Source organism: Salmo salar, chromosome ssa02 (assembly GCF_905237065.1).
Source record: "Salmo salar chromosome ssa02, Ssal_v3.1, whole genome shotgun sequence".
Lineage (NCBI taxonomy): Eukaryota > Metazoa > Chordata > Actinopteri > Salmoniformes > Salmonidae > Salmo > Salmo salar.
The window spans coordinates 44929135-44957088 of record NC_059443.1 but is presented as its reverse complement, the minus strand read 5'-3'; the positions used below and the strand labels follow the sequence as shown (position 1 = coordinate 44957088).

Here is a 27954-nt window from a genome sequence, read left to right as displayed (position 1 = left end):
GGCCCATGCTATATGAACTCGATTTGATAAATAAGATTGGTCTATATGCTATCAGAGGTGTAATTTTTTATCCTGAATATGCAATACAACAAGGCAAAGGGAGAGATGAGGTCGATTTATTTTCTATGATACCTTCTCGTTGTAATTGTCTACAAACGGGTATTTGTTTTTTGCAATGTTTGATTTGTATAATTCTACATTAGTAATGCATGTTTTACAATGAAACATCCGTTCAATTACCTGTAGGCTATTCTATTCTAAAGTCCTTACTGTAACGGTTTGGATGGTTGCCTCCTTATACAATGATGGTTCGCTGTGGATGATGCTCGACCGACAAGGCGTCCTCTCTCTTCCTGCGAAGGACTATAATCCTCGCCAAGGACCCCCGTTTTTCAGCCAACTCTTTTGCCTCTCAATTTATGGGCCATTAAATAATAGTGGCGTTCTTTCCCCCCAGTGATCCCGCCGTTCACCGCCGACGATGCTTGAAACAGAGGAGGTGGATGGTGGCGTTTCGGTGGACTTGCCTTGTTTGTTTCTTTATTTATTATCTCACTCCTCCCCCTCGTCTGATTCAGATGACACGTCATTTAAGAACCCAGTAGGCTAGTAGCAGCATCCCTATAAGCAGCGGGCAGCATCCCCATGGCGAGACTAGTTCTTAAAGGGTTAAAGGGGACCACAGAAGCCAACGATGTAACTGATAGGCAGATACGCACGAGTAACCAAACGCTGATCTGGCCAGTCCTGGAGAAGGATGTGGAAAGCTCCCTGACTCAACTGTATTGTGTTACGCTGCTTACTATGCTTTCATAACTAATCCCCGTTGGAAGTCTGTCTTTTCCTCTGGATTCCCTGACAAGAATGGTTTGTTCACAATGATATGTTTGCGCAACTATTGGTGATGATAGAGAAACCTTCAGTTATTTATATAACAACCATTTCAGCACCATTGCGCTATCCACATGTGCTGCCCAGTCTATGGGCCTCGAAACATTTCAGCATCATGGCGCTGTCCTCAATTGCTTTCCACTAAAGATGAAGAGACGAAGAGAGAGGGTTTACTCCCGTGAAAATCTGTCCACAATAAGCAGACCACCTGCCTTCAGGCCTTTGGGAGGACTACCGTTGTTAGGGTGGAGACAAGACGATCTCGTCATTATATATACAGTTTAAGTCGGGAAGTTTACATACACCTTAGCCAAATACATTTAAACTCCGTTTTTCACAATTCCTGACATTTAATCCTTGTAAAAATTCCCTGTTTTAAATCAGTTAGGATTAACACTTTATTTTAAGAATGTGAAATGTTAGAATAATAGTAGAGAGAATGATTTATTTCAGCTTTGATTTCTTTCATCACATTTCCAGTGGGTCAGAAGTTTACATACACTCAATTAGTATTTGATAGCATTGCCTTTAAATTGTTTAACTTGGCTCAAACGCTTCGGGTAGCCTTCCACAAGCTTCCCACAATAAGTTGGGTGAATTTTGGCCCATTCCTCCTGACAGAGCTGGTGTAACTGAGTCAGGTTTGTAGGCCTCCTTGCTCACACACACTTTTTCAGTTCTGCCCACAAATTTTCTATAGGATTGAGGTCAGGGCTTTGTGATGGCAACTCCAATACCTTGACTTTGTTGTCCTTAAGACATTTTGCCACAACTTTGGAAGTATGCATGGGGTCATTGTCCATTTGGAAGACCCATTTGCGACCAAGCTTTAATTTCCTGACTGATGTCTTGAGATGTTGCTTCAATATATCCACCTAATTTTCCATCCTCATAATGCCATCTATTTTGTGAAGTGCACCAGTCCCTCCTGCAGCAAAGCACCCCAACATGATGCTGCCACCCCCGTGCTTCACAGTTGGGATGGTGTTCTTCGGCTTGCAAGCGTCCCCCTTTTTCCTCCAAACATAACGATGGTCATTATGGCCAAACAGTTCAATTTTTGTTTCATCAGACCAGAGGACATTTCTCCAAAAAGTACGATCTTTGTCCCCATGTGCAGTTGCAAAACGTAGTCTGGCTTTTTTTATGACGGTTTTGGAGCATTGGCATCTTCCTTTCTGAGCGGCCTTTCAGGTTATGTCAATATAGGACTCGTTTTACTGTGGATATAGATACTTTTGTACCTGTTTCCTCCAGCATCTTCACAATGTCCTTTGCTGTTGTTCTGGGATTGATTTGCACTTTTCGCACCAAAGTACATTTATCTCTAGGAGACATAACGCATCTTCTTCCTGAGCGGTATGACGGCTGCGTGGTCCCATGGTGTTTATACTTGCGTACTATTGTTTGTACAGATGAACATAGTACCTTCAGGTGTTTGGAAATTGCTCCCAAGCAGTCTGTAGGGAGACCGGGCAGAGGAAGGAGACGGCAGGACTTAGAGAAACGATCAACAACAACCAGGATCGTAGTGTTTCCCTGTGATGTAGGAAGATCAGTCAGGAAATCGATCGACAGGTGCGACCATGGCCGTTGCGGAATGGGTAAGGGGTGTAGTTTACCTCTGGGCAGGTGCCTAGGAGCCTTACACTGGGCACACACCGAGCAGGAGGAATCATAAACCCTCACATCCTTAACCAAAGTGGGCCACCAGTACTTCCCATTCAGACAGCGCACCAGCCGACCAATGCCTGGATGACCAGAGGAGGGTGACGTGTGGGCCCAATAGATCAACCGGTCACGGACAGCAGACGGAACATACAGATGCCCAGCGGGACACTGGAGTGGAGCGGGCTCTGCACGCAACGCCTGCTCAATGTCCGCGACCAGCTCCCACACTACCGGCGCCACCAGGCAGGAGGCCGGGAGTATGGGGTGGGATCCATGGGCCGCTCCCCTGTGTTATACAGCCGGGACAGTGTGTCTGCCTTCACGTTCTGGGAACCTGGTCTGTAAGAAAGGGTGAACACAAAAGGGGTGAAAAACATGGCCCACCTTGCCTGGCGAGGGTTCAGTCTCCTCGCCGCCAGGATGTACTCCAGATTACGGTGGTCAGTCCAGATGTGAAAAGGGTGTTTAGCCCCCTCAAGCCAATGTCTCCACGCCTTCAGAGCCTTGACAACAGCCAACAGCTCCCAGTCCCCCACGTCATATTTTCGCTCCGCCGGGCTGAGCTTCCTTGAGAAGAAGGCACAGGGGCGGAGCTTCGGTGGCGTCCCCGAGCGCTGAGAGAGCAAGGCTCCTATCACAGCCTTGGACACTTCCACCTCCACTATGAATGCCAAATAGGGATCCGGATGGGCCAGCACGGGAGCCGAGGTAAACAGAGCCCTCAGGTGACCAAAAGCCCTGTCCGCCTCAGCCGACCATTGCAAACGTACCGGTCCCCCCTTCAGCAGTGAGGTAATGGGAGCCGCTACCTGACCAAAACCCTGGATAAACCTCCGGTAGTAATGGGCAAACCCTAGAAATCGCTGCACCTCCTTTACCGTGGTGGGAGTCCGACAATTACACACGGCTGAAATGCGGTCACTCTCCATCTACAACCCTGAGGTGAAAATGCGGTACCCTAGGAAAGAGACGGACTGTTGGAAGAACAGGCATTTCTCAGCCTTGGTGTACAGGTCATGCTTCAACAGTCGACCAAGCACCTTGCACACCAGAGACACATGCTCGGCGTGTGTAGCGGAGTATATCAGAATGTCGTCAATATACACCACTACACCCTGCTCGTGCAGGTCCCTGAAAATCTCGTCTACAAAGGCTTGGAAGACTGATGGAGCATTCATCAACCCGTACAGCATGACGAGGTACTCATAATGCCCTGAGGTCGTACTGAACGCCGTCTTCCACTCGTCTCCCTCCCGGATACGCACCAGGTTGTAAGCACTCCTGAGATCAAGTTTGGTGAAGAAGTGTGCCCTGTGCATTGACTCAATCGCCATGACGATAAGAGGTAGTGGGTAACTGTACCTCACAGTTATATGATTAAAGCCTCGATAGTCAATACAAGGGCGCAAACCTCCCTCCTTCTTCTTCACAAAAAATAAACTCGAGGAGGCGGGTGAAGTGGAGGACCGAATGTACCCCTGACGAAGGGATTCGGAGACATATGTTTCCATAGCCACCATCTCCGCCTGGGACAGGGGATACACGTGACTCCTGGGAAGTGCGGCGTCTACCAGGAGATTTATCGCACAATCCCCCCATCAATGGGGTGGTAATTGAGTCGCTTTCTTTTTGGAGAAGGCGAGAGCCAAATCGGCATAATCGGGGGAAATGCGCACGGTGGAGACCTGGTCTGGACTTTCCACCGTAGTAGCACCTACGGAAATCCCTAAGTACCTCCCCGAGCACTCTTGCGACCACCCCGTGAGAGCCCTCCGTTGCCATGAAACAGTGGGGTTATGACAACCTAACCAGGGTAGACCTAGCACCACGGGAAACGCAGGAGAGTCAATGAGAAAGAGACTGATTCTCTCCGTGTGACCCCCCTGCGTCACCATGCCCAGAGGAGCGGTGGCCTCCCTAATAAACACTGACCCTAATGGTCGACTATCTAAGGCGTGAACTGGGAAGTGCATAGCCACAGGAACGATGGGGATCTCTAAACTATGGACAAATGATCTGTCTATAAAATTCCCAGCCACGCCTGAATCAACGAGCGCCTTATGCTGGGAATGCGGGGAAAACTCAGGAAAAGTAACAAACAAAAACATATGTTCAACAGAGGGCTCTGGGTGAGAATGGTGCCTTCTCACCTGGGGTGACGCCAGAGTGCCCTGCCTGCTGCCTCGACCCCCAGAGGAACCAACCCAGCACCGACCGGCAATGTGACCTCTGCGGCCACAGATGATGCACGAGACAGAACCTCCTCCGGTCTCCCTGAGCGCAGCACCTCCCAGCTCCATGGGCATCGGAGCGGTGGTGCTGGAGGATGGAACTGACAGACCCCGCTCTGGATGTCCACGGGTAGCCAGCAGGTTATCCAGCCGAATGGACAGGTCCACCAGCTGGTCGAAGGTAGGGGTGGTGTCCCTGCAGGCCAACTCTTGACGGATGTCCTCGCGCAAACTGCAGCGATAGTGGTCGATCAGGGCCCTGTCGTTCCATCCCGCTCCGGTGGCCAGGGTCCGAAAGTCCAAAGTGAACTCCTATGCGCTCCTCGTCCCCTGCCGCAGGTGGAAGAGACGTTCACCCACCGCTCTACCCTCGGGTGGGTGGTCGAAGACTGCCCGGAAGCGACGAGTGAACTCCTCGAAGTCGTCCAACGCCGTATCATCTTCTCCCCACACGGCATTAGCCCACTCCAGAGCTCCCCCTCGAGAGGCACAAAACGAGGGCGGACACCCTCTCCCTTCCCAAGGGAGCCAGGTAAACGGTGCCCAGGTATAAGTCCAGCTGTAACAGGAAACCCTGGCACCATGCCGCCATCCCATCATACTCCCTGGGAAGGGCGAGACGCATCCCACTGGGACCGGATACAGGAGGGACGAGTAGTGGTTACCCCGGTTGTGCTGGTGGAGGCGCTGGAGGAACTCTGTCTCTCCCAGCGGTCCATGGTCTGAACGACGCGGTCCATCGCGAAGCCGAGATGGTGGATCATCGCCGCTTGCTCCTGGACGCGCTCCTCTACCCCTATACCAGGTGCACCTGCTCCTGCTGACTCCATATGGTTGGTGTGGTATTCTGTCAGGGGTGTGTAACTGGTGGCAGGGAAGTCAGACGCAGGAGAGCAGAACTTGGTTATAGCCGGAGCAGTTTAATAGTAAAACCAACGGCATAAAAAATACAAAATATGGGCACAATAACCCGACGTGCACCAGTCAAACAAATGTGCACAAGCACTTACAACAAAAAATTACCACACAAAGACATGGGGGGGAACAGAGGGTTAAATACACAACACGTAATAAGGGAATGAAAACCAGGTGTGTGGGAAAACAAGACAAAACAAATGGAAATGAAAAATGGATCGGCGATGGCTAGAAGACCGGCGACGTCGACCGTTGAACACCGCCCGAACAAGGAGAGGCACCGACTTCGGGAGAAGTCGTGACACTGATTGCTTGTAAGATACGGTGAAGGCTTATTATGACATCTTTATGACACCTCCACGTGTTGAATTTATCGTCCGCATGCACTTGTCCATATTTTGCTCATAAGACCTTTGTAGCCTACTGTGATCGGATGTGTTTTAGCAAGTGGAGCGATATTTTGAAAATAACATACATTCCATGCTTCCAGAGCAGGTGGAAATCAGGTAGAGCATGACGTCTACAGTATACAGTTAGTTCCAAAAGTATTGGGACAGTGAAATATGTTTTGTTGTTTTCGCTAAGTACTCCATCACTTTGGATTTTAAATGATACAATGACTATTAGGTCTAAGTGCATACTGTCAGCTTTAATTTGAGGGTATATTCATCCATATTGGGGGGAACCGTTTAGAAATTACAGCCCTTTTCAAACATATTCCCCCAATTTTAGGGGACCAAAAGTTTTGGGACAAATTCACTTATATGTGTATTAAAGTAGCCAAAAGTTTAGTATTTGGTTCCATATTCCTAGCACGCAATAATTACATCAAGCTTGTGACTCTACAAAGTTGTTGGATGCATTTGCTGTATGTTTTGTTTGTGTTTCAGATTATTTAGTGCCCAATAGAAATGAATGGTAAATCATGTATTGTGTCATTTTGGCCAGTTTTATGATGGTCATAAATACCTTGCAGGAGCTCTCTCCCCCACTCTGCATAAATGGAAGTTAAAAATCCCTTTGTTACAACAGAGAAAGATTTTGCAGTACTGTAACATCAAAAGGTTAGACATTGAAACAATATTTCTAATGTAAATAAAGTGGTAAATGGTTCGTGGGGCTCTAAACAATAATCATGTCAAATAAGTTGTTGTTTTGTGATATAATTAAGGACGGTATAACCACATAACGGTAATTCTACAAATGTATACGTCCCAGTTTTGAGATTTACATCTAAATGTTGTGGAACTTATATGATTCAATATGAAACTATTTGTGAGAAAATTAAATGTTATTTTTGCCTTCTAAATGAGATAATACTGTAACATCAAAATACTTTTTCCAAGTCAGTAACTACGCCCACCTGAGCACAGACATTGTGCAAATGGGATGGAACCGCCCTCCAAGGCGAGCGCTTAAAAGGACTCGCTAAAGACTTAACATATTAGACCAGCGTGACCGACAGCATGAGCTGAAAGTTATGAAATGGTTAGAAACTCTGAAACTTTCAACAGAAAATAAGAACATTTCTACCAGACCAGACAGCATGAAGCGGTGGCTACACGGCTGAGAAAAGCTTTAAAACTAAAGACCAGCCAAAGTACAGCACGAGCTGGATATGGCAAAAAGCTTTGAAACTACAATACCAGAAAATGGTAAGACCCTCTGAAACTCTCTCTCGAAAAAGACTACACAGGAACATTGTTTGCAGCTGTTTATGCACTGTTAGCCTAGGAAACATGACCGAAGACAAGAGACAAAGAACAATTTCCTCTCACCACTATAGGTATCTCTAGGGTATCTATTCTAAACAAACAGAGTGAAGAATAAAGCCCACTGAACACCGCGAGGTACACCTCTGGAAGATATGTTCTAACAGACACTCCGAGACCAACCTACTACAACTACTAAGGACATGGTGACCTCTGGTGGACAACCAGAGACTTCTGATGAGCTACTCTCCATAGATGGACAGGTTGATTTCACCAGAAAGACACGACAAAGACATACAAGTGTAAATACTCTACAACCAGCGCCTCATCGGCTTCCAGTGGCAGTTTTTTATTCAACGAGAGACTGGGCCAACGGAAGGGCGCAGGTGGCCGCAGGCACGCGCATCGACGAGATGCCGCACCCGACGGGGTAAGAAGAAACGACTATCAGAGGCAGAGGAGACCGTTCACACGGTCCCAGAACCCACGGGACTGAGTGTCTTTAATTTATCAAGCAAGATATTGAGCCCTGCCCATGTCTCTTTGCTTAATAAAGGGTTATCTTTTGTGCCTACAACACAGTGTAACGATTTTGACGTTAAGGTAGACATGTTCAAGTTTTTTAGAAACATCCGTTTAAGGGAATACTTTAGCTCCCCTAATCCTGACACTTCTATTGAACCAGTAGGTTACTTACCTGTACGTACTCCGACTCCTTTTAGAAGCAAGAGTTATTTTGTACCTCCAGCCAATCGCAATCACTCTATCGAGACATATTGCAGACTTGTTGAAAAAGATGTTGCTCATCTCCTTAAGAATAAACAGGACTTCAAATCTTTCCATAATTTATCTAAGGATGAAAAACAAGCTTTGCTTGATTTACAATCCGATACGTCAGTCCTTATTCGTCCTGCTGATAAGGGTGGGTCGGTTGTACTCATGGATAGGACAGCTTATGTAAATGAGTGTCATAGACAACTGCTTGACAACACCTTTTACAATAAACTCAGAAGTGACCCTACTTCCCAATTTCAGAATACTATCTTTACTGTCCTAGATGGTTATTTAAATTCTGGTCAGATAACTAAAAAAGAATATGACTTTCTGGCCATTGAACACCCTAAAATTGCCACTTTCTATACTTTGCCGAAATTACACAAGAATGTTACAAACCCTCCAGGGCGCCCTATTGTAGCGGGCATTGATGCAGTAACGGCCCCTCTATCTATATCTTTATTCAGACGAAGGGTACGGCTATGGGATCCCCCATGGCTCCTAACTATGCTAATTTGTATGTGGGTTACATGGAGAAACAATCCATTTTCAACCCTCTCAAAAATGTTTTCTTGCCTAACATCATTATTTGGAAACGGTATATTGACGATATTTTTGTTCTATGGAGGGGTGATGCAGAACTGCTCCAGGCGTTTTATGCTTTTCTTAACTCCTGTTCTGAACATTTGAGATTTACTATGCAATCTGATACACGTCAAATTAGTTTTCTTGATCTTCTGATCGTGTGTGAAGATAATGTTTTATACACTGAGCTTTACAGGAAACCTACTGATCGTAACAGTTTGTTGAGGGCTGATAGTTGTCACCCTCTGCCCTTGAAAAATAGTTTGCCCTACAGCCAATTCTGTCGAATCAAAAGAATTTGTATTAAACAATCAGATTTCGACAGAAATATGGCTGAGACTCAGGATAAGTTCAAGGAGAGGGGGTACAACAATGATCAGATTAATATTGCCATTGAGAAAATTCAAAACAAAACGAGACATGACCTTTTTCAAGGTCAGTCTCGCAAAAAGACGCATTCTTGCGTTCTCACTACCCGCTATTCAAAGTGCTCTGAACAAATTAAAGGAATCGTTCACAAACATTGGCACATTCTGAAATATGATGATAGTCTCGCTAATGTGTTTTCTGATCTTCCCCTGGTCGTATTCTCGCGGGGAAGAAATCTCAGAGACCAATTGGTACACTCTGATTTACCACCCCAAGATATTCCTGAACAACGTCTATTTGCGCCCATACTGGATGGAAATTACAAGTGTAATGGCTGTGCTCAATGTAATGGCACTTATAAATGTAGATCCTTCAAACCCCCAAACAGGGAAATCTATCCCAATTAAAGGTGTCATTACGTGTTCCACTAAGGCAGTTATTTATCTTATAACTTGTCCTTGTGGTAAAAATTATGTGGGTAAAACAAAGCGTGAATTAAAAGTACGTATCTCAGAGCATCGTAGCACCATTAGCTGCAAAAACTTAACTTACCCAGTTGCGGCCCACTTTTTGGAAGCAAACCATCCGATTTCATCTCTGCGTTATATTGGTATTGAACATGTCACCCTCCCGAGGAGAGGGGGTGACCTTGATAATTTATTGTTGAAACGAGAGGCTGCCTGGATCTTTAATTTAAAGACCCTTGCTCCCTTCGGTCTCAACATAGACTTTGATCTGAAGCCATTCTTGTGATAATTGTGATTTTGCCATTGTAATTGTTTGTTAGATACATTTTAGACTACAAATGCTATGATCGTATGCTATCCATTTGTTTGTCTTTTTGTATGTTCTTTGTATGCCATTTTTTTAAATATTTGAGTTAACCAATGATATTAGGCCATACTTGGCCATGATTACAAACACCTGTGTGTCTCTTGACACTATATAAATGACTCATCTCGCAGTGTTTGATGATACCCTGATGAAGACAGCTTCGCTGTCGAAACGTTGGTGATTAAATTTTTGCATCTGAGCTCTTAGAGTGTGCGGCTTTCCTTTATTTTCCCCTGATTTCACCAGAAAGAAACGACAAAGACATACAAGTGTAAATATGTACTTTGCATTTCTAAATCAGAACGAGCGGTTGTTAGGGTGCTAAAGATCCACATTTACGATGAGCGTATTACTCAACTGCATGTTCGATAGTTAAATTCCTTAGTCTCTCCTCCTCCCGCTCTATCTTCCTGCCCCCTTTCATTGTGTAACAAGCCATCATACCGGGTTAGTCCACTAGGGACTTTTCAGTGCATCATGTTAGTAACCAATGTATAAGGTATCCTTTGTGTGTGTTTATGTAATTCTGTGTGATTATTTAGTTAGTTAGTAAATAAATAATTAAGCCAATTTGTGTGCCAACTCGCTGTTGGCTGGGCTCCTGCCTGTGCCATTAAACCCCTACAACTCATCCAGAACGCCGCAGCCCGTCTGGTGTTCAACCTTCCCAAGTTCTCTCACGTCACCCCGCTCCACCACACAGTGCACTGGCTTCCAGTTGAAGCTCGCATCTGCTACAAGACCATGGTGCTTGCCTACGGAGCTGTGAGGGGAACGGCACCTCCGTACCTTCAGGCTCTGATCAGTCCCTACACCCAAACAAGGGCACTGCGTTCATCCACCTCTGGCCTGCTGGCCCCCCTACCTCTGCGGAAGCACAGTTCCCGCTCAGCCCAGTCAAAACTGTTCGCTGCTCTGGCACCCCAATGGTGGAACAAGCTCCCTCACGACGCCAGGACAGCGGAGTCAATCACCACCTTCCGGAGACACCTGAAACCCCACCTCTTTAAGGAATACCTGGGATAGGATAAAGTAATCCTTCTACCCCCCCCTAAAAAAGATATAGATGTACTATTGTAAAGTGGTTGTTCCAGTGGATATCATAAGGTGAATGCACCAATTTGTAAGTCGCTCTGCATAAGAGCATCTGCTAAATGACGTAAATGTAATGTAAATGTAAATGTGTATCGCTGATTCATCATGGTTAGTGCAGATTTGAAGTCAACAACGTTCAGAATGAGATTGATGAGGTAATAATGATAATTCATGGATGATTGGTATAATGATATACACCATCGTTCAAAGGTTTGGGGTCACAGACACCTCACAAGCCCTCAACTTCATTGAATAGTACCCGCAAAACACTAGTCTCAACGTCAACAGTGAAGAGACGACTCCGGGATGCAGGCCTTCTAGGCAGAGTTCCTCTGGCCACTGTCTGTGTTATTTTGCCCATCTTAATCTTTTATTTTTATTGGCCAGTCTGAGATATGGCTTTTTCTTAGCAACTCTTCCTAGAAGGCCAGCATCCCGGAGTCGCCTCTTGACTGTTGACGTTGAAACTGGTGTTTGCGGGTACTATTTAATGAAGCTGCCAGTTGAGGACTTGTGAGGCGTCTGTTTCTCAAACTAGATACTCTAATGTACTTGTCCTCTTGCTCAGTTGTGCACCGGGGCCTCCCAATCCTCTTTCTATTCTGGTTAGAGCCAGTTTGCGCTGTTCTGTGAAGGGAGTAGTACACAGCCTTGTACGAGATCTTCAGTTCATTGGCAATTCATTTCTCAGAACAAGAACTGACTGTCAGATTTCAGAAGAAAGGTCTTTGTTTCTGGCCATTTTGAGCCTGTAATAAAACCCACAAATGCTGATGCTCCAGATACTCAACTCGTCTAAAGAAGGCCCGTTTTATAGCTTGTTTTATCAGAACAACAGTTGCCAGCTGTGCTAACATAATTGCAAAAGGGTTTTCTAATGATCAATTAGCCTTTTAAAATGATAAACTTAGATTAGCTAACCCAACGTGCCATTGGAACACAGGAGTGATGGTTGCTGATAATGGGCCTCTTTATGCCTAAGTAGACATTCCATAAAAGATTATCCGTTTCCAGCTACAATATTCATTTACAACATTAACAATGTCTACACTGTATTTCTGATCAATTTGATGTTATTTTAATGGACAACAAATTAGCTTTTCTTTCAAAAACAAGGACATTTCTAAGTGACCCCAAACTTGAACGGTAGTGTATTTATATCTTTAGAGTTCATTCGGGAAACGGTAACTCATTAAACAAACTTTTTCCGTGGTGCCCCAAGATTGCTAATGAGTTCATTGTTACATGATTAATTTAATCATCGTAATAAGTAAATATAGTTAATTGATTTGATAAAAAAAATGATAATCTCATTAACGGTACCAATGTCACGACAGCCTTTCTAGGGAGTTTTTCCTAGCCACCGTGCTTCTACATCTGCATTGCTTGCTGTTTGGGGTTTTAGGCTAGGTTTCTGTATAGCACTTTGTGACATCGGCTGATGTAAAAAGGGCTTTATAAATACATTTGATTGATTGATTGAAGCATGGTGGTGGCATCATCATGCTGTGGGAATGTTTTTCAGTGGCAGGGACTGGGAGACTAGTCAGGATCGAAACAAAGATGAATGGAGCAAAGTACAGAGAGATCCTTGATGAAAACCTGCTCCAGAGCACTCAGGACCTCAGACTAGGGCGAAGGTTCAGCTTGCAACAGGACAATGACCCTAAGCACACAGCCAAGACAACGCAGGAGTGGCTTCAGGACAAGTCTCTGAATGTCCTTGAGTTGCCAAGCCAGAGCCCGGACTTGAAGGAAGAATGGGAGAAACTCCCCGAATACAGGTGTGCCAAGTTTTTTGCGTCACACTCGAGAAGACTCGAATCTGTAATCGCTGCCAAAGATGCTTTAACAAAGTACTGAGTAAAGGGTCTGAATAGTTATGTAAATGTGATAACAGTTTTATTAAAGATAATTAGCAAAAAAAAATTTAAAAACTGTTTTTGCTTTGTCATTATAGGGTATTGTGTGTGGATTGATGAGGGAAAAAAATGATTTAGGCTGTAACCTAAGAAAATGTGGAAAAAGTGAAGGGATCTGAATAGTTTCCAAAGGCACTGTATATATATATATATATATATATATATAAAGAACTGCCAGGCCTCAGAGGCAGCACGGGACCAGGCTAAGATTGTCCACGGGGATAACTACTGCATTTGTAAGTCCATACATTAAGACCCCTTTAGTATATGCCTATGTTTAACTGTGTACATAAAATGAAACAATCTTTACATTTGAATCTGCCAACCAAGGATGTTTTGGCCCTTTAATGTACAGTCGTGGCCAAAAGTTTTGAGAATGACACAAATATTAATTTTCACAAAGTTTGCTGCTTCTTTAGATATTTTTGTCAGATGTTACTATGGAATACTGAAGTATAATTACAAGCATTTCATAAGTGTCAAAGGGCTTTATTGACAATTACATGAAGTTGATGCAGAGTCAATATTTTCAGTGTTGACCCTTCTTTTTCAAGACCTCTGCAATCTGCCCTGGCATGCAGTCAATTAACTTCTGGGCCACATCCTGACTGATGGCAGCCCATTCTTGCATAATCAATGCTTGAACTTTGTCAGAATTTGTGGGTTTTCGTTTGTACACCCGCCTCTTGAGGATTGACCACAAGTTCTCAATGGAATTAAGGTCTGGGGAGTTTCCTGGCCATGGACCCAAAATATCGATGTTTTGTTCCCCGAGCCACTTAGTTATCACTTTTGCCTTATGGCAAGGTGCTCCATCATGCTGGAAAAGGCATTGTTCGTCACCAAACTGTTCCTGGATGGTTGGGAGAAGTTACTCTCGGAGGATGTGTTGGTACCATTCTTTATTCATGGCTGTGTTCTTCGGCAAAATTGTGAGTGAGCCCACTCCCTTGGCTGAGAAGCAACCCCACACATGAATGGTTTCAAGATGCTTTACTGTTGGCATGACACAGAACTGATGGTAGCGCTCACCATGTCTTCTCCGGACAAGCTTTTTTCCAGATGCCCCAAACAATCGGAAAGGGGATTCATCAGAGAAAATGACTTTACCCCAGTCCTCAGCAGTCCAATCCCTGTATCTTTTGCAGAATATCAGTCTGTCCCTGATGTTTTTCCTGGAGAGAAGTGGCTTCTTTGCTGCCCTTCTTGACACCAGGCCATCCTCCAAAAGTCTTCGCCTCACTGTGCGTGCAGATGCACTCACACCTGCCTGCTGCCATTCCTGAGCAAGCTCTGTACTGGTGGTGCCCCGATCCCGCAGCTGAATCAACTTTAGGAGACGGTCCTGGCGCTTGCTGGAATTTCTTGGGCGCCCTGAAGCCTTCTTCACAACAATTGAACCGCTCTCCTTGAAGTTCTTGATGATCCGATAAATGGTTGATTTAGGTGCAATCTTACTGGCAGCAAATTCCTTCACTGTGAAGTCCTTTTTGTGCAAAGCAATAATGACAGCACGTGTTTCCTTGCAGGTAACCATGTTTGACAGAGGAAGAACAATGATTCGAAGCACCACCCTCGTTTTGAAACTTCCAGTCTGTTATTCGAACTCAATCAGCATGACAGGGTGATCTCCAGCCTTGTCCTCGTCAACACTCACACCTGTGTTAACGAGAGAATCACTGACATGATGTCAGCTGTTCCTTTTGTGGCAGCGCTGAAATGCAGTGGAAATGTTTTGTAGGGATTCAGTTCATTTGCATGGCAAAGAGGGACTTTGCAATTAATTGCAATTCATCTGCTCACTCTTCATAACATTCTGGAGTATATGCAAATTGCCATCATACAAACTGAGGCAGCAGACTTTGTGAAAATTAATATTTGTGTCATTCTCAAAACCTTTGGCCACGACTGTACTTCCAATGCCTCAACATGGACAGTCATTACAGTAAAGAGAAAAGTTGGGAGGGAAATGTTTGATAGACACAAATTCATGTTCATGTCAGCCCTCTCTCGTGCCTAGCACCGTATATATTGCCAAAAACTCTACCTCTCAACCATAGAAGAAACCCCGCAAGCGCTCCCTCTTTGTGAGGATGTTTTCATGCCTGAGGAAGACTTCCAAAAAGTCCTCCTGCTGCAAAACCTTGTAGAGGAATGTATTAGTCTTATTATACTAATTTCATTGTAGTTTTGGTCTTTTTCAAATCTATCTAATATCATATTTCACAAAGTGGTGGATGTAACTGGCCAAAATGTGTGACAACATTCTAGTTATTCATTCTATTAGTCATCCCCAACACTATACATAAAATGATGCATACAAATGGCACACATCAGACTATTTATGTACAATATGAGAGAGAGAACTTGTTAAAGGCCCAGTTTTATATTTCCACACACTTTTAGTGTGAGAGCAGTTTGAAAAGACAGTGTGAAATATCAGCCTGTTTTGGTGGGATGGAGTCTGACTGGTGAATAGACCAATAAGAGAGTTCCAAACCTCTCCGCAAATAACAGCTAGCTTTCAGTTTTCCCCTCTCCACTTCCAGGCAGTCCAAGCGAAATTCTTGCTTGAGAAATTGCTCTTTGCCAAGAAGCTATGACTATTTTTTGACAATTGTAATTGAAAACAATCACAGTAAGGTACTTAATTGCTAAACAAAAATGTGATATTGAGATAAAAACGACTGCACTGGGCCTTTAAGTGCTTTCCACGCTCTACGATGCTCAAACCATTTCAAATAACTTGTCTGTCCATGGTGAGGGTGAGACCGAGACACACAGGGCATGTAGATCTCATGATAAGTCTTTAATTCAGTAAGTCACAACAATATAGAATTGCACAGCATCTTCACATTGTCCCAGAGAGGGCTTGCACAAACTGTCAGTCAGTCTTCACAGCTGCCCTGTATATACAAATAATTAAAAGCCTTTGAAAAGTAAAATACAGTCATTATAAAAAGAAAGAAAAAATGTACAAACTTGATTTATTTTTAGTTCCCATGGTTTATGTCCCTAATATGTTCCCTTATATACAAGATGAGTTTCATTCACTAGTGTTTTTTATTAATTTATTTCCCTTCGGAAAATACATTTCCCTCTGTCCCTCATGTTCACGTCTTGATAAGGCCCTCTAGAAAGTCTTTCTCCACCATCTCCTCAATGTTCTGCCGTGCCCGGCTCCAGAACACTTTTTGGCTCTCCAGCTTGCCCTCCTTGTTAGGGAAGGAGGGCCCAGATTGACTCGGGGCGGCATTGCGGCTGCTGGCCTTACTGTTGAACACCTGGCTGAGCAGGTTGAAGAAGGGGAGGAGCTGCTCCATACTGCGGATCATGTAGAGCGTCAGGGTGAGGTGACCCGGTTCCCAGGACAGAGTACGCAGGGAACAGTCCTCCTCTGGGTTCTTCTATGGGACGGAATGGATGGAAACAGATGACAGCAGAATGAGCAAAGAGCTGTGACTTTATATAGCTATGACTACACATATTAAACTCAGCAACAAAAAAAACATCCTTTTTCAGGACCCTGTCTTTCAAAGATAATTCGTAAAAATCCAAATGACTTCACAGATCTTCATTGTAAAGGGTTAAAAGACTGTTTCCTATGCTTGTTCAATGACCAATAAACAATTAATGAACATGCACCTGTGGAACGGTCGTTAAGACACTAACAGTTTACAGACAGTAGGCAATTAAGGTCACAGTTATGAAAACTTAGGACACTAAAGAGGCCTTTCTACTGACTCTGAAAAACACCAAAATAAAGATGCCCAGGGTCCCTGCTCATCTGCGTGAACATGCCTTAGGCATGCTGCAAGGAGGCATGAGGAGTGCAGATGTGGCCAAGGCAATAAATTGCACTGTCCGTACTGTGAGACCTCTAAGACAGCGCTACAGGGTGACAGGACGGACAGCTGATCGTCCGCGCAGTGGCAAACCACGTGTAACAACACCTGCGCAGGATAGGTACATCCGAACATCACACCTGCAGGACAGGTACAAGTTACTCCAGAAACGAACAATCCCTCCATCAGTGCTCAGACTGTCCGCAATAGGCTGAGAGAGGCTGGACTGAGGGCTTGTAGGCCTGTTGTAAGGCAGGTCCTCACCAGAAATCACTGGCAACAGCGTCGCCTATGGGCACAAACCCACCGTCGCTGGACCAGACAGGACTGGCAAAAAGTGCTCTTCACTGACGAGTCGCGGTTTTGTCTCACCAGGGGTGATGGTCGGATTTGCGTTTATCGTCGGAGAAATGAGCACTACACCGAGGCCTGTACTCTGGAGGGGGATCAATTTGGAGGTGGAGGGTCCGTCATGGTCTGGGGCGGTGTGTCACAACATCATCGGACTGAGCTTGTTGTCATTGCAGGCAACCTCAACGCTGTGTGTTACAGGGAAGACATCCTCCTCATGTGTTACCCTTCCTGCAGGCTCATCCTGACATGACCCTCCAGCATGACAATGCCACCAGCCATACTGCTCGTTCTGTGCATGATTTCCTGCAAGACAGGAATGTCAGTGTTCTGCCATGTCCAACGAAGAGCCCGGATCTCAATCCCATTGAGCACGTCTGGGACCTGTTGGATCGGAGGGTGAGGGCTAGGGCCATTCCCCCCAGAAATGTCCGGGAACTTGCAGCCGCCTTAGTGGAAGAGTGGGGTAACATCTCACAGCAATAACTGGCAAATCTGGTGCAGTCCATGAGGAGGAGATGCACTGCTGTACTTAATGCAGCTGGTGGCCACACCAGATACTGACTGTTACTTTTGACCCCCCCTTTGTTCAGGGACACATAATTAAAGTTCTGTTAGTAACACGTCTGTGGAACTTGTTCAGTTTATGTCTCAGTTGTTAAATCTTATGTTCATACAAATATTTACACATGTTAAGTTTGCTGAAAATAAACCCAGTTGACAGTGAGAGGACATTTCTTTTTTTGCTTAGTTTATATGTACAGTTGAAGTCAGAAGTTTACATACACCTTAGCCAAATACATTTAAACTCAGTTTTTCACAATTCCTAGTAAAAATTCCCTGTCTTAGGTCAGTTAGGATCACCACTTCATTTTAAGAATGTTAAATGTCAGAATAATACTAGAGAGAGTGATTTATTTCAGCTTTTATTTCTTTCATCACATTCCAAGTGGGTCAGAAGTTTACATTCACTCAATTAGTATTTGGTAGCATTGCCTTTAAATTGTTTAACTTGGGACAAATGTTTCGAGTAGCCTTCCACAAGCTTCCCACAATAAGTTGGGCGAATTTTGGCCCATTCCTCCTGACAGAGCTGGTGTAACTGGGTCAGGTTTGTAGGCCTCCTTGCTCGCACACGCATTTTCAGTTCTGCCCACAAATTTTCTATAAGATTGAGGTCAGGCTGTGTGATGGCCACTCCAATACGTTGACTTTGTTGTCCTTAAGCCATTTTCCCACAACTTTGGAAGTATGCTTGTGGCCATTGTCCATTTGGAAGACCCATTTGCGACCAAGCTTTAACTTCCTGACTGATGTCTTGAGATGTTGCTTCAGTATATCCAGAATTTTCCATCCTCATGATGTCATCTATTTTGTGAAGTGCACCAGTCCCTCCTGCAGCAAAGCACCCCAACAACATGATGCTGCCACCCCTTGTGCTTCACGGTTGGGAAGGTGTTCTTCGGCTTGCAATCCTCCCCATTTTTCCTCCAAACATAACAATGGTCATTATGGCCAAACAGTTCTATTTTTGTTTCATCAGACCAGAGGACATTTCTCCAAAAAGTCGCAGCAAAGTACACTCATCTCTAGGAGAAAGAACGCGTCTCCATCCTGAGCGGTATGACGGATGCGTGGTACCATAGTGTTTATACTTGAGCACTATTGTTCGTACAGATGAACGTGGTACATTCAGGTGTTTGGAAATTGCTCCCAAGGATTAACCAGACTTGTGGAGGTCTACAATTTCTTTTCCCGAGTTCTTGGCTGATTTCTTTTGATTTTCCCATGATGTCAAGCAAAGAGGCACTGAGTTTGAAGGTAGGCCTTGAAATACATCCACAGGTACACCTCCAATTGACTCAAATGATGTCAATTAGACTATCAGAGGCTTTAAACCCATGACATCATTTTCTGGAATTTTCCAAGTTGTTTAAACGCACAGTCAACTTAGTGTAAGTAAACTTCTGACCCACTGGAACTGTGATACAGTGAATTATAAGTGAAATAATCTGTCTGTAAACAATTGTTGGAAAAATTACTTGTGTCATGCATAAAGTAGATGTCCTAACTGACTTGCCAAAACTATAGTTTGTTAACAAGAAATTTGTTGAGTGTTTGAAAAATGAGTTTTAATGACTCCAACCTAAGTGTACGTAAACTTCTGACTTCAACTGTATGTGCTTTGTTGGTGTGCCATTACCTGACTGGATTGTCTTTTTTTCAAATTAAGTACAAAACATGCTGGAACACAGCTGACATTTACATTTCTCAAGTTGTTGTCACGTGGGGAAAGTGCCCTAGTGCTCTGATTGGGTCAAGGGTGCGAAGCTATCCCTGACGCTCATCCAAGATTCTACATGTTGAATCGTGAAAGACTGCCTCACTCCTGACCACCCGGCAGGTGGCCCCTGGAACACACCGCGGGGACTGCAGCTGATGTTCGCCCACTGATGGCTTTCGGAAAAGACTTTCAGCCTGCTGTGTCCAGGCTCCTACACTACTGGCCTTAAGTTGTCCCAAATGTCAGTAATAGCTGAAGTTGGTCACTTTTGCTAATGTGGGTCTATGTCTAGCCTTGCATTATGTTGCTCTGAAGGTAGACCAGAGCAGTTACCTTGGCTCGTTTCCTCAGCAGCTTGGCTAGTCGGACAACGTAGGGTTTGAACTCTCTCTGGTGGGTCCCCTGTCGTCTCACCTCCAGGCCCGAGTCATCAGATGCCTCGGGGATAAAGGCCCAGCGGTACCTGGGAAAGAACACAACCAATGCCCAAATTACACACACATAAACCTTTTCACACTTCTGAGCAAAACACACACAATTTATGACGGAAAAGGACAAAGTGACAGGAAAATATATGAGCCATCACTGAATGATTTCGTTCAGTACGATAGTGTGAAAAGGCTTCAGGACCTCATTGGGTAAAAGTGATGCAACATACTTTCATGTGTTATGAAACACAATCTGTGCTTAAACCTTTTATACCTTCCAAAAAATATAAAGGAAAGAGTACAGTGTGCACTACAGTCTTCAGATAAATGTACTGTATGTGAGTGTATGAATCCAGGCAGGAGTAGTGGGTTAGTACACACATCTGGAACTGAGGAAGGCTCTCTGAGGGCAGGGCCAGGGCCAGGTCCAGCAGTTTGCAGGCAGACAGGTAGAGGTTGAGCCAGCGCTGGCTGTTGTAGGAGGTGGAGAAACCGTTCCCTCCAGAGTAGGTGGTCTCCAGGCCAGCCACCGATGGACCTGACGTCCTACAGGTCAAACCCAGATGGAAACATGACCAATGCATACACACAGCATAGACTCAGACGGAACGGACCAGTTTCCTAGACACAGATTAAATCTAGCCCTGGACTCAAATGCACTTTTCAATGGAGAATCTCCATTGAACATGCTTTTAAATTCAGGTCTACTCTTAATCTGTGTCCAGGAAACCAGCCCTACAAAGTCACCCAGGTTGAAGATACACATTGATAGTGGAAGTTTCCCCACCATACAATCTAAAGCGCGTTGAGCACCTGAAACTCAATAAATCCAATCCATCATCAAATCACATAATTTCTATGGCAGGAAAAACACACACGTTTCATTGTCATGTATTAATCAATGTCCACTCCCATTTGGTGGATTGACAGTTACCTTGACATGTCCTCGTCTGCAGTAAGCTCCTGCTCCATGAGTAAAAAGACCTGAACCTGAGAGGGAGAAAATACATAGGTAAGTAAATAGGAGAAAAGCCACACACTGTTAGGATTATATATAACAATCTATTACCTTGGTCGACGATCTATAGTACAGTAGTTTGAGACAAAAGGGGATGATAGCCACAACTCAGTAATCGAAAAAGTATTGCAAGAACAACAGTGGGGGTTACTTTCCCAATCAAGACACCCATTACTTTACTTAAAAAGCCGACCTTATCTCTCGGAATATTTATAAACAGTAGGACAACCAAACGCAGAGGTGTTTGGGCTTGGCGTGGGCCTTCATCAGGCTGTTCATCGGCAGTTGTCGCTTGCGTCTGCGTGTGACTAAGTGCGTCCGTTTTTTGTTGTTGCGGTGTATGTTTGTAGCGTGCTCTAGCGTCTCTCACCAGTTCAGTGATCATGGTGGGCCACAGTGAGGTGAGGTGTTGAGGAGACATGCGCAGCAGTAGAACTCTGAAGAACAGGAACACCTGGGCATGGAGGATGGGCACCTGGGGCAGACGAAGACTCTCCACCAGCCGCTCTGATGGGGAAAACACACACACTCATATAAGTCGATACGCCATCCGCTGTGTGTGTGTAAATATTTGAAAACAGAAGGATGTGTGTGTTTGCGTCTTAGTAGTGTTTGTGTTTGTAAGTGGGGGTGTGTGTGTTTGTGTGCGTGCCTATCTGCATGTGCGTGTTTACCCTGTATGTCAGGTAGGTATTTCTGGTACTGGTCCACCTCGCTGCTGTAGATGGTGAAGGCCAGGCGTTTGAGCAGCATGGCTCTCTGCTCCAGCTCTGCGTCTCGGTTAGAGAACAGATTCAGAGAGCTGCTCTGAGCCACCGCCACACGAGCTGCAGACACACACACACGCCTTAACAACTACACTATAACAGTTGTAATATAAAATCTACCCATATATTTACCTGTAAACCTCACAGAAATGATATCCACACAGAAATTCTCAATTAGAAGAATCAGGCTACTAATTATACTTACTCATAAGATCTCTAAACGTGGTCTTGTCGTGGGTCATAAGATGATCAATGATGGCTCTCCAACTGGAAAATACAGGAGAGGATGTCAGATAGAATCCTATTATATGAAGCACACATAACAAGAATACACAGCCCACGTCCCCTCCCCCACACACTCAACAATTCTCAACTCACTGGCTGACACAGGAGGAATCCATCTGGAAAAAGGTGTGGTCCATGAAGAGGTCGAAGGCTTCTTTCTTCCAGGCCCGCCGGGTGTACTGGTACCCACTCAGGCTGCTCAGCAGCTGGATACACGCCCGGTAGCTGGGGGCATTGTGGGCACTGCCAAGGAAGAGAGCACAGAGACAGCGGACATTAGAGATTAGGACCCAGACATGACCAGGATATACTGGGCCCTAGTTATACAGCTTGGGAGTGTTTCCTAGGCAGATCCCATGGGCATGTTATTTAGTGTAACTGAGGACCTGGGAGTGCTCAAGGCTCTAGTGGAGGAGTGTAGTGTATTGGCTGGTCCATCCCTACCTGTGGTTGCGGAGGTAGGGCACGACATAGTGCATAATGTTCACCAGTAGAGGGATCACCCTCTCTTTCTCATCACTGTAGAACACCATGTCTAGGAGATGGGCCAGCACCTGACAACACACAATCACTACTCTCAATACTCGGCACTGTTCAGATAGGATACATGGCAACAGCATACTACACTGAAAAGTACTATAAAACCTAGCACATTGCGATATTGCTTTAAAAAGATACATCCTTGCACTACAGCAGACATAAACCGACCAATAAACACTCACGCACTGCAATGAGTAAACAGGTCACATGAGAGTGACATAAGCCTAAACAACAGGAAGAGTGGGATGTCTGGTTATAACACTAAAGCAAGCGAGGCACAGTTAGTGGCTCGGGTTTATATTTGGCTTCAACAGCGACAGTGTCCAGGGAAGGATTTATTGCTTTGCTAATAGTGATTGAGGTTGGGCCTGGGGGAGGGAGAGCTGATCGTAAATCAGCTGAGTGCGAGTAGACTGTGTGTGGGTCCTAATAGCAGAAGCAAGGCTGTTGGTAGCCGTGAGTGGAGAGGACGCGCGGCTGGACGAACACACCCCGACAGACAAGACGGCCAGACAGAGTGCTTGGTGTTTTACCTCCGCTAGCAGTGTGAGGGCGTGAACGCTGTACACAGATGGAGTGAAGCTGGACGCCTCCATCACTGTGAGCATTAGATCTGAAACACACACGCCATTAGTGACTCATCATACGCAGCACAGACACACACGCAGACGCACGCTGTACGTGAGCACAATCCAACATCCACACTAACATAACCTACCCCTTTGAATGCATTCCCAATACATTGGGTCATTCTAAGTGGTATGACTGTGTGGATATTGAAACATAGCCATACATTCAGTCACACAAGAAACATCTCTAAAATCGGCACATTCCCAATTAAGGTTGTGTTCATTAGGGACCAAACGGAAGAAAACGGACTGAAACAGGGAGGGACTACCCTGGACTTGTCCAATAAGAATTTGGTGCCCCAATGAACATGAAGCTGACGTATTGTACACAACTAGCACAGACAGCCAGGGTCCTCTCATCGCTCCTACCCTCTACGTCTTGCTCCAGGCTGGTCCCGTCCACCATGATCTGTGGCGACGCCTTGACCTCCAGGTTCCTCCTCAGCCAGGTGGTCTGTTCCAGAGAGGAGCCTGCGATGGTTCCGATGGCCTCCACCACCTTGTGGGTCACATCCTGCACACGCACACACACACACACACACACAGTGAATAATCATACTGGCTTCATTACAATACCCATACTGCCATACCACTTAAATAAAACGCATGCCCAATACATTGCTTCAATCTAATTGGTATGCTGGGGTAAATAATGGAACGGAACTCTTGAATTGAATTTATTTGGGTAAAAACATGTTCAGCAATATGTACATTGTATTCCCAGAAGATGGCACATTCAAGTACTATTCAAAACACTTGATTCCATAGTGGTCCTCGATGGGGCTTACCTCGATGAATATTATCTTATATTTTCTAGGAGATAAGAATTGTGAATTATGTCATCTTAAAGACAAAAGAATAGTGAATCCTTTTGCATGGGACTGAGGCTTACTTGCAGCTCCCGCTGGTCCTTCTTGCTCTCCAGGTTTGGGTTCTTGAGGATGAACTCATTCAGAACTCTGGGGAAGAGACAGATGGATAGGTTAGTCTGGTGGCTGCGTATGTACAGGGTAGATAAGGGGACGGGAGTGATAGTGGAAGTGAGAGAGGGCAGAGTCTCAGAGTGTTGTAAAGCGCAGTTATAGTAAGGAATCGCAGCGCTCTCCCCCTTTGTGGTTGTAGCTTACAAACAACAGGCTCACAACGTCATGTTGGATATTCGCGTATCCAGCACAGTGTCAAAGATGGCTTGCAAGATTCTCCCTCCTCTGACGATTAACTAATTATAAACTGGGTGGTTCGAGCCCTGAATGCTGAGTGGCTGACAGCTGTGGTATATTAGGTGCTCTAATTATTTTAGTAAGCAGATTATAATAGTAATAAGGAACCTGGGGATTTGTGGTATATGGCCAATATACCACGGCTAATGGGTGTGTCCAGGCACTCCGCGTTGCATTGTGCGTAAGAACACCCCTTAGCTGTGGTATATTGGCCATATACCATAACTCCTTGGGCATTATTGCTTAAATGTATCCTTGTGTCTCCTTTCCCTTATTGAAATTGACTGGTCTTCGGTAGCTTGATCGATAGATGTAGTGCCTGGTATAATTTGTATTTATTTTATTTAACTAGGTAAGTGAGTTAAGAACAAATTCTTATTTACAATGACTGCCTACCACGGCCAAACCCGGACGACACTGGGCCAATTGTGTGGCGCCCTATGGGACTCCCAATCACGGCCGGATGTGATACAGCCTGAATTTCGAACCAAGGACAGTAGTGACGCCTCGTGCACTGAGATGCAGTGCCTTAGACCGCTGCGCCACCCGGGAGCTGGTGTGTGTGTGTGCGGTCTAACCCCAGTATGAGGAACTGTCCAGGAGCAGGCAGCCCCAGCTGTACCGAGTCCTTCAGCAGGGCCAGCAGAGACGGCCAACTGTCCACAAGACTGGACACAGGGATCCTGCATAGACAGACAAGCAGGATACAGTCACAAACAATGTTCTAATGATGATCAAGTACTAATTTAAGTGAGATACCTTTATAAACAGTTTAGTAACAATAATAGAAACGCTACAGAACTTAATGAATTGGACAATCAAAGTAACGAAATTCAGGCATTTTATCTGAATTTAAATCAATTTTATTCTACACTTGACGTACAAAAATGTCAAACTGAACATGACAGGGAAAACTCAAACTAATTGATTGTCTTAGGATTCACATGGATTTACATTGCCAACATCTCATATATTTGCTACCTATGCTCAACACACTTGACAGACAGGTGGAGGAGGGCTGTTGGTCTCACCTCTGAACGTAAGCATAGAAGAACTGCAGCATGCACACCTCCAGAGACAGATGCTTCTACGGTGAGAAAGAAGGAAGAGGAGTGAGAGAAGGGGAGAGAGGGTTGAGGAAAAGTTAACACTGGACTGAATTACATTTAATTAGAACATAATGAGGTCGTGGCAGGGAAGCTTCCAGTTTACTTTGATATACTGTAACAATAACATGGTATCTGTCCAATCAAATCAAAATCAAATTGTATTGGTCACATACACGGTTAGCAGATGTTAATGCAAGTCTGGCGAAATGCTTGTGCTTCTAGTTCCGACAGCGCAGAAATATCTAACAAGTAATCTAACAATTCCCCAACTACCCAATACACACAAATCTAAAGGGGTGAATGAGAATATGTACATATAAGTATATGGATGAGCAACGGCCGAGTGGCAAAGGCAAGGTGCAATAGATGGTATAAAATACAGTATATACATGTGATATGAGTAATGTACGATATGTAAACATTATTTAAGTGGCATTATTTAGAGTGCATTGTATAAAGTGACTAGTGATCCATTTATTAAAGTGTCCAGTGATTGGGTCTCAATGTAGGCAGCAGCCTCTCTGACTTAGTGATTACTGTTTAGCAGTCTGATGGCCTTGAGATAGAAGCTGTTTTTAAATCTCTCAGTCCCAGCTTAATAGTAACATGTAATAGTAACAGAGGACCTGCATTAGGGTGAATTAGGACTAACGCAAGCAGGAGGCTAGGAGTCGTGCAGCTTTGTATATAGTCATAAACTGTAACAAGGTTAGCGTAGCACAGTGTGTTCTAAGGGTATGTATTGGGAAACGAATATGCTTTGTTCCAATGGTAAAACAGAGCATGCCAGTTTAGATTCCAGGCTATTGTGAGACCGCAGCACCAACCTTCTCTTTGGCGATGGCCGGCGGCTGCTTCAGGACCTCTTTGACCGTCTGCATCACGGTCTCAGTCCGCATGGCGCTGACCGACCGTACCAGCTCCACCAGCAACAGCTGCTCCTCACTGGCAGTGGGGATCACCTACACACACACACACGTGCGTGAACATGGACAAAGACAAGGTAAGAGACCTCTGCGCCCTGCCATTAACCACACTAATAACACAAAATGTGTGTGTTTGGTAAGGGTTTCTGCCATGTTGATTTCTGGAGCTTACCTTGTAAGCGGCAGTGGTTTTGACCTGCTTCCTCTCGTTCCACACGTAGGCGATAGCTGCCATGAAGTGGGCTCCGTGGTTCATGGAGATGGGGCCTAGCAGCTCCAGGATCTGCTGACGCAAGTTCTGAGGAGAAAGAGGAAAGATTGAGCGCTCTATGCAGTGTCAGAAATAAGACCAGGCCAACGGGCAGTGGACGGTCCATCCTCCTTCAACAATGTTATTGTCCTGGGGGAAACCCACATGTTGTGCAGGCTTTTGTTCCAGTCCAGCGCTAATGGATACTTAGCCGAATCCTCAAAATCAGGAGTACTGGGCTGAAACAAAAGCCTGCACACCCTGTAGGGTGCCCAGGAGCAGGATAGTTATGAGCTAGCAGCATAAGCATTTTGCTGCATCTGCTATAACACCGGCTATACTAGGTACACTACCAAAAAACTTAGATTTGATTATATTGAAGAACACTGATCTAGGTATCAACTACAGGCACTCTTTTCACAGTATCGTGTCGACCCAGACTGAACTGTGCTGGCTATTATCACATTGTACATTTCAGCACAGTTCCAGCAACTATGGATGGATGAGTAACCAGAGCAGCTCAGTACAGCTTGGTTTGGCTCGCCTTAGTTCAATTCAGTACTGTGAAAAGGCTTAGGGTCAGGGTGTAGATGCAGTACCTTGGTGGATCCCAGGTTGATGTTGGAAGTGGATGCAGCGGAGGCGGCGGCTGGCCGGTCAGAGCTGTCGGCCTGGTACAGGACGCTCCACAGCAGGGTGACGGAGGACATGATGGTGTGGAGGATGGACAGGATCCCTGAGCGAGCCTCCGCCAGGTGCTTCTGATCCACACTCACCTGCAGCTGAGAGGAGAGACAGGGACATGGAGATACAGTCACTAGTGAAAGTTGGTGGAAGCACCTTTGGCAGCCATTTTTTTTTTAATTGCTCAAGCTCAATAAATGTGGTTGTGAGTCATTGATGGACAGCAATATTCAAACCTTGTCTCTACATTTCCAAGCAGATTTTCACTGACACTGGACTATTCGGGAACACTCACCACCTCTTGGAAAGCCATTCTGGTGTGTCTTCAGCATTAAAACTTGTGTAATTGTCTCACTGAAAAATAAAACTCTATCCCAGGGCTCGGTTTTCAGAAAACTACATTTTGATCATGACAAACTCCTAAGTCCCTGCCGGTGACAAGCATACCCATAACTTGATGCTGCTACCACAATAGCCATGATAATAGCAATCACGGTTTGAATATTGCTGTCAATCAATGACTCCCAACCAAATATACTGAGCTTGAGCAATTTTGACAATAACAATGGATATATGTTGCCCTAAGCGCAAAGTTGGTCAAATCTTACTCAGAATGATT

The 27954-nt window shown here is 45.0% G+C and overlaps 2 protein-coding genes across 12 annotated transcripts in view; both read right to left on the bottom strand.

The window, feature by feature from the left end:
- The window catches only part of LOC106583925 (clathrin coat assembly protein AP180), a 64942-nt gene extending 64355 nt beyond the window's left edge, over window positions 1-587 (bottom strand). Inside the window, exon 1 of one of the 5 annotated variants that reach the window (XM_014168624.2) lies at window positions 271-587. The gene's annotated coding sequence lies outside the window, so the exon portion shown is untranslated. Of the gene's footprint in view, window positions 1-240 lie in introns of all 5 variants that reach the window. The other 4 variants (XM_014168618.2, XM_014168641.2, XM_014168612.2 and 1 more) reach the window with 4 other exon arrangements.
- A 15206-nt stretch (window positions 588-15793) lies between these two features.
- The window catches only part of dop1a (DOP1 leucine zipper like protein A), a 38846-nt gene continuing 26685 nt past the window's right edge, over window positions 15794-27954 (bottom strand). For all 7 annotated transcript variants that reach the window (XM_014168516.2, XM_014168523.2, XM_014168530.2 and 4 more), the window contains 17 exons: window positions 27251-27433; window positions 26574-26699; window positions 26303-26437; window positions 25398-25453; window positions 24945-25049; window positions 24039-24105; window positions 23516-23660; window positions 23051-23130; window positions 22422-22531; window positions 22071-22220; window positions 21898-21959; window positions 21600-21752; window positions 21296-21432; window positions 20842-20897; window positions 20289-20453; window positions 19813-19942; window positions 15794-16406 (listed from right to left, as the gene is read on the bottom strand). In XM_014168516.2, coding sequence (XP_014023991.1) covers window positions 16113-16406; window positions 19813-19942; window positions 20289-20453; window positions 20842-20897; window positions 21296-21432; window positions 21600-21752; window positions 21898-21959; window positions 22071-22220; window positions 22422-22531; window positions 23051-23130; window positions 23516-23660; window positions 24039-24105; window positions 24945-25049; window positions 25398-25453; window positions 26303-26437; window positions 26574-26699; window positions 27251-27433 — 2154 coding nt within the window. In that variant the 3' untranslated portion in view covers window positions 15794-16112. The remainder of the gene's footprint in view (window positions 16407-19812; window positions 19943-20288; window positions 20454-20841; window positions 20898-21295; window positions 21433-21599; window positions 21753-21897; window positions 21960-22070; window positions 22221-22421; window positions 22532-23050; window positions 23131-23515; window positions 23661-24038; window positions 24106-24944; window positions 25050-25397; window positions 25454-26302; window positions 26438-26573; window positions 26700-27250; window positions 27434-27954) is intronic.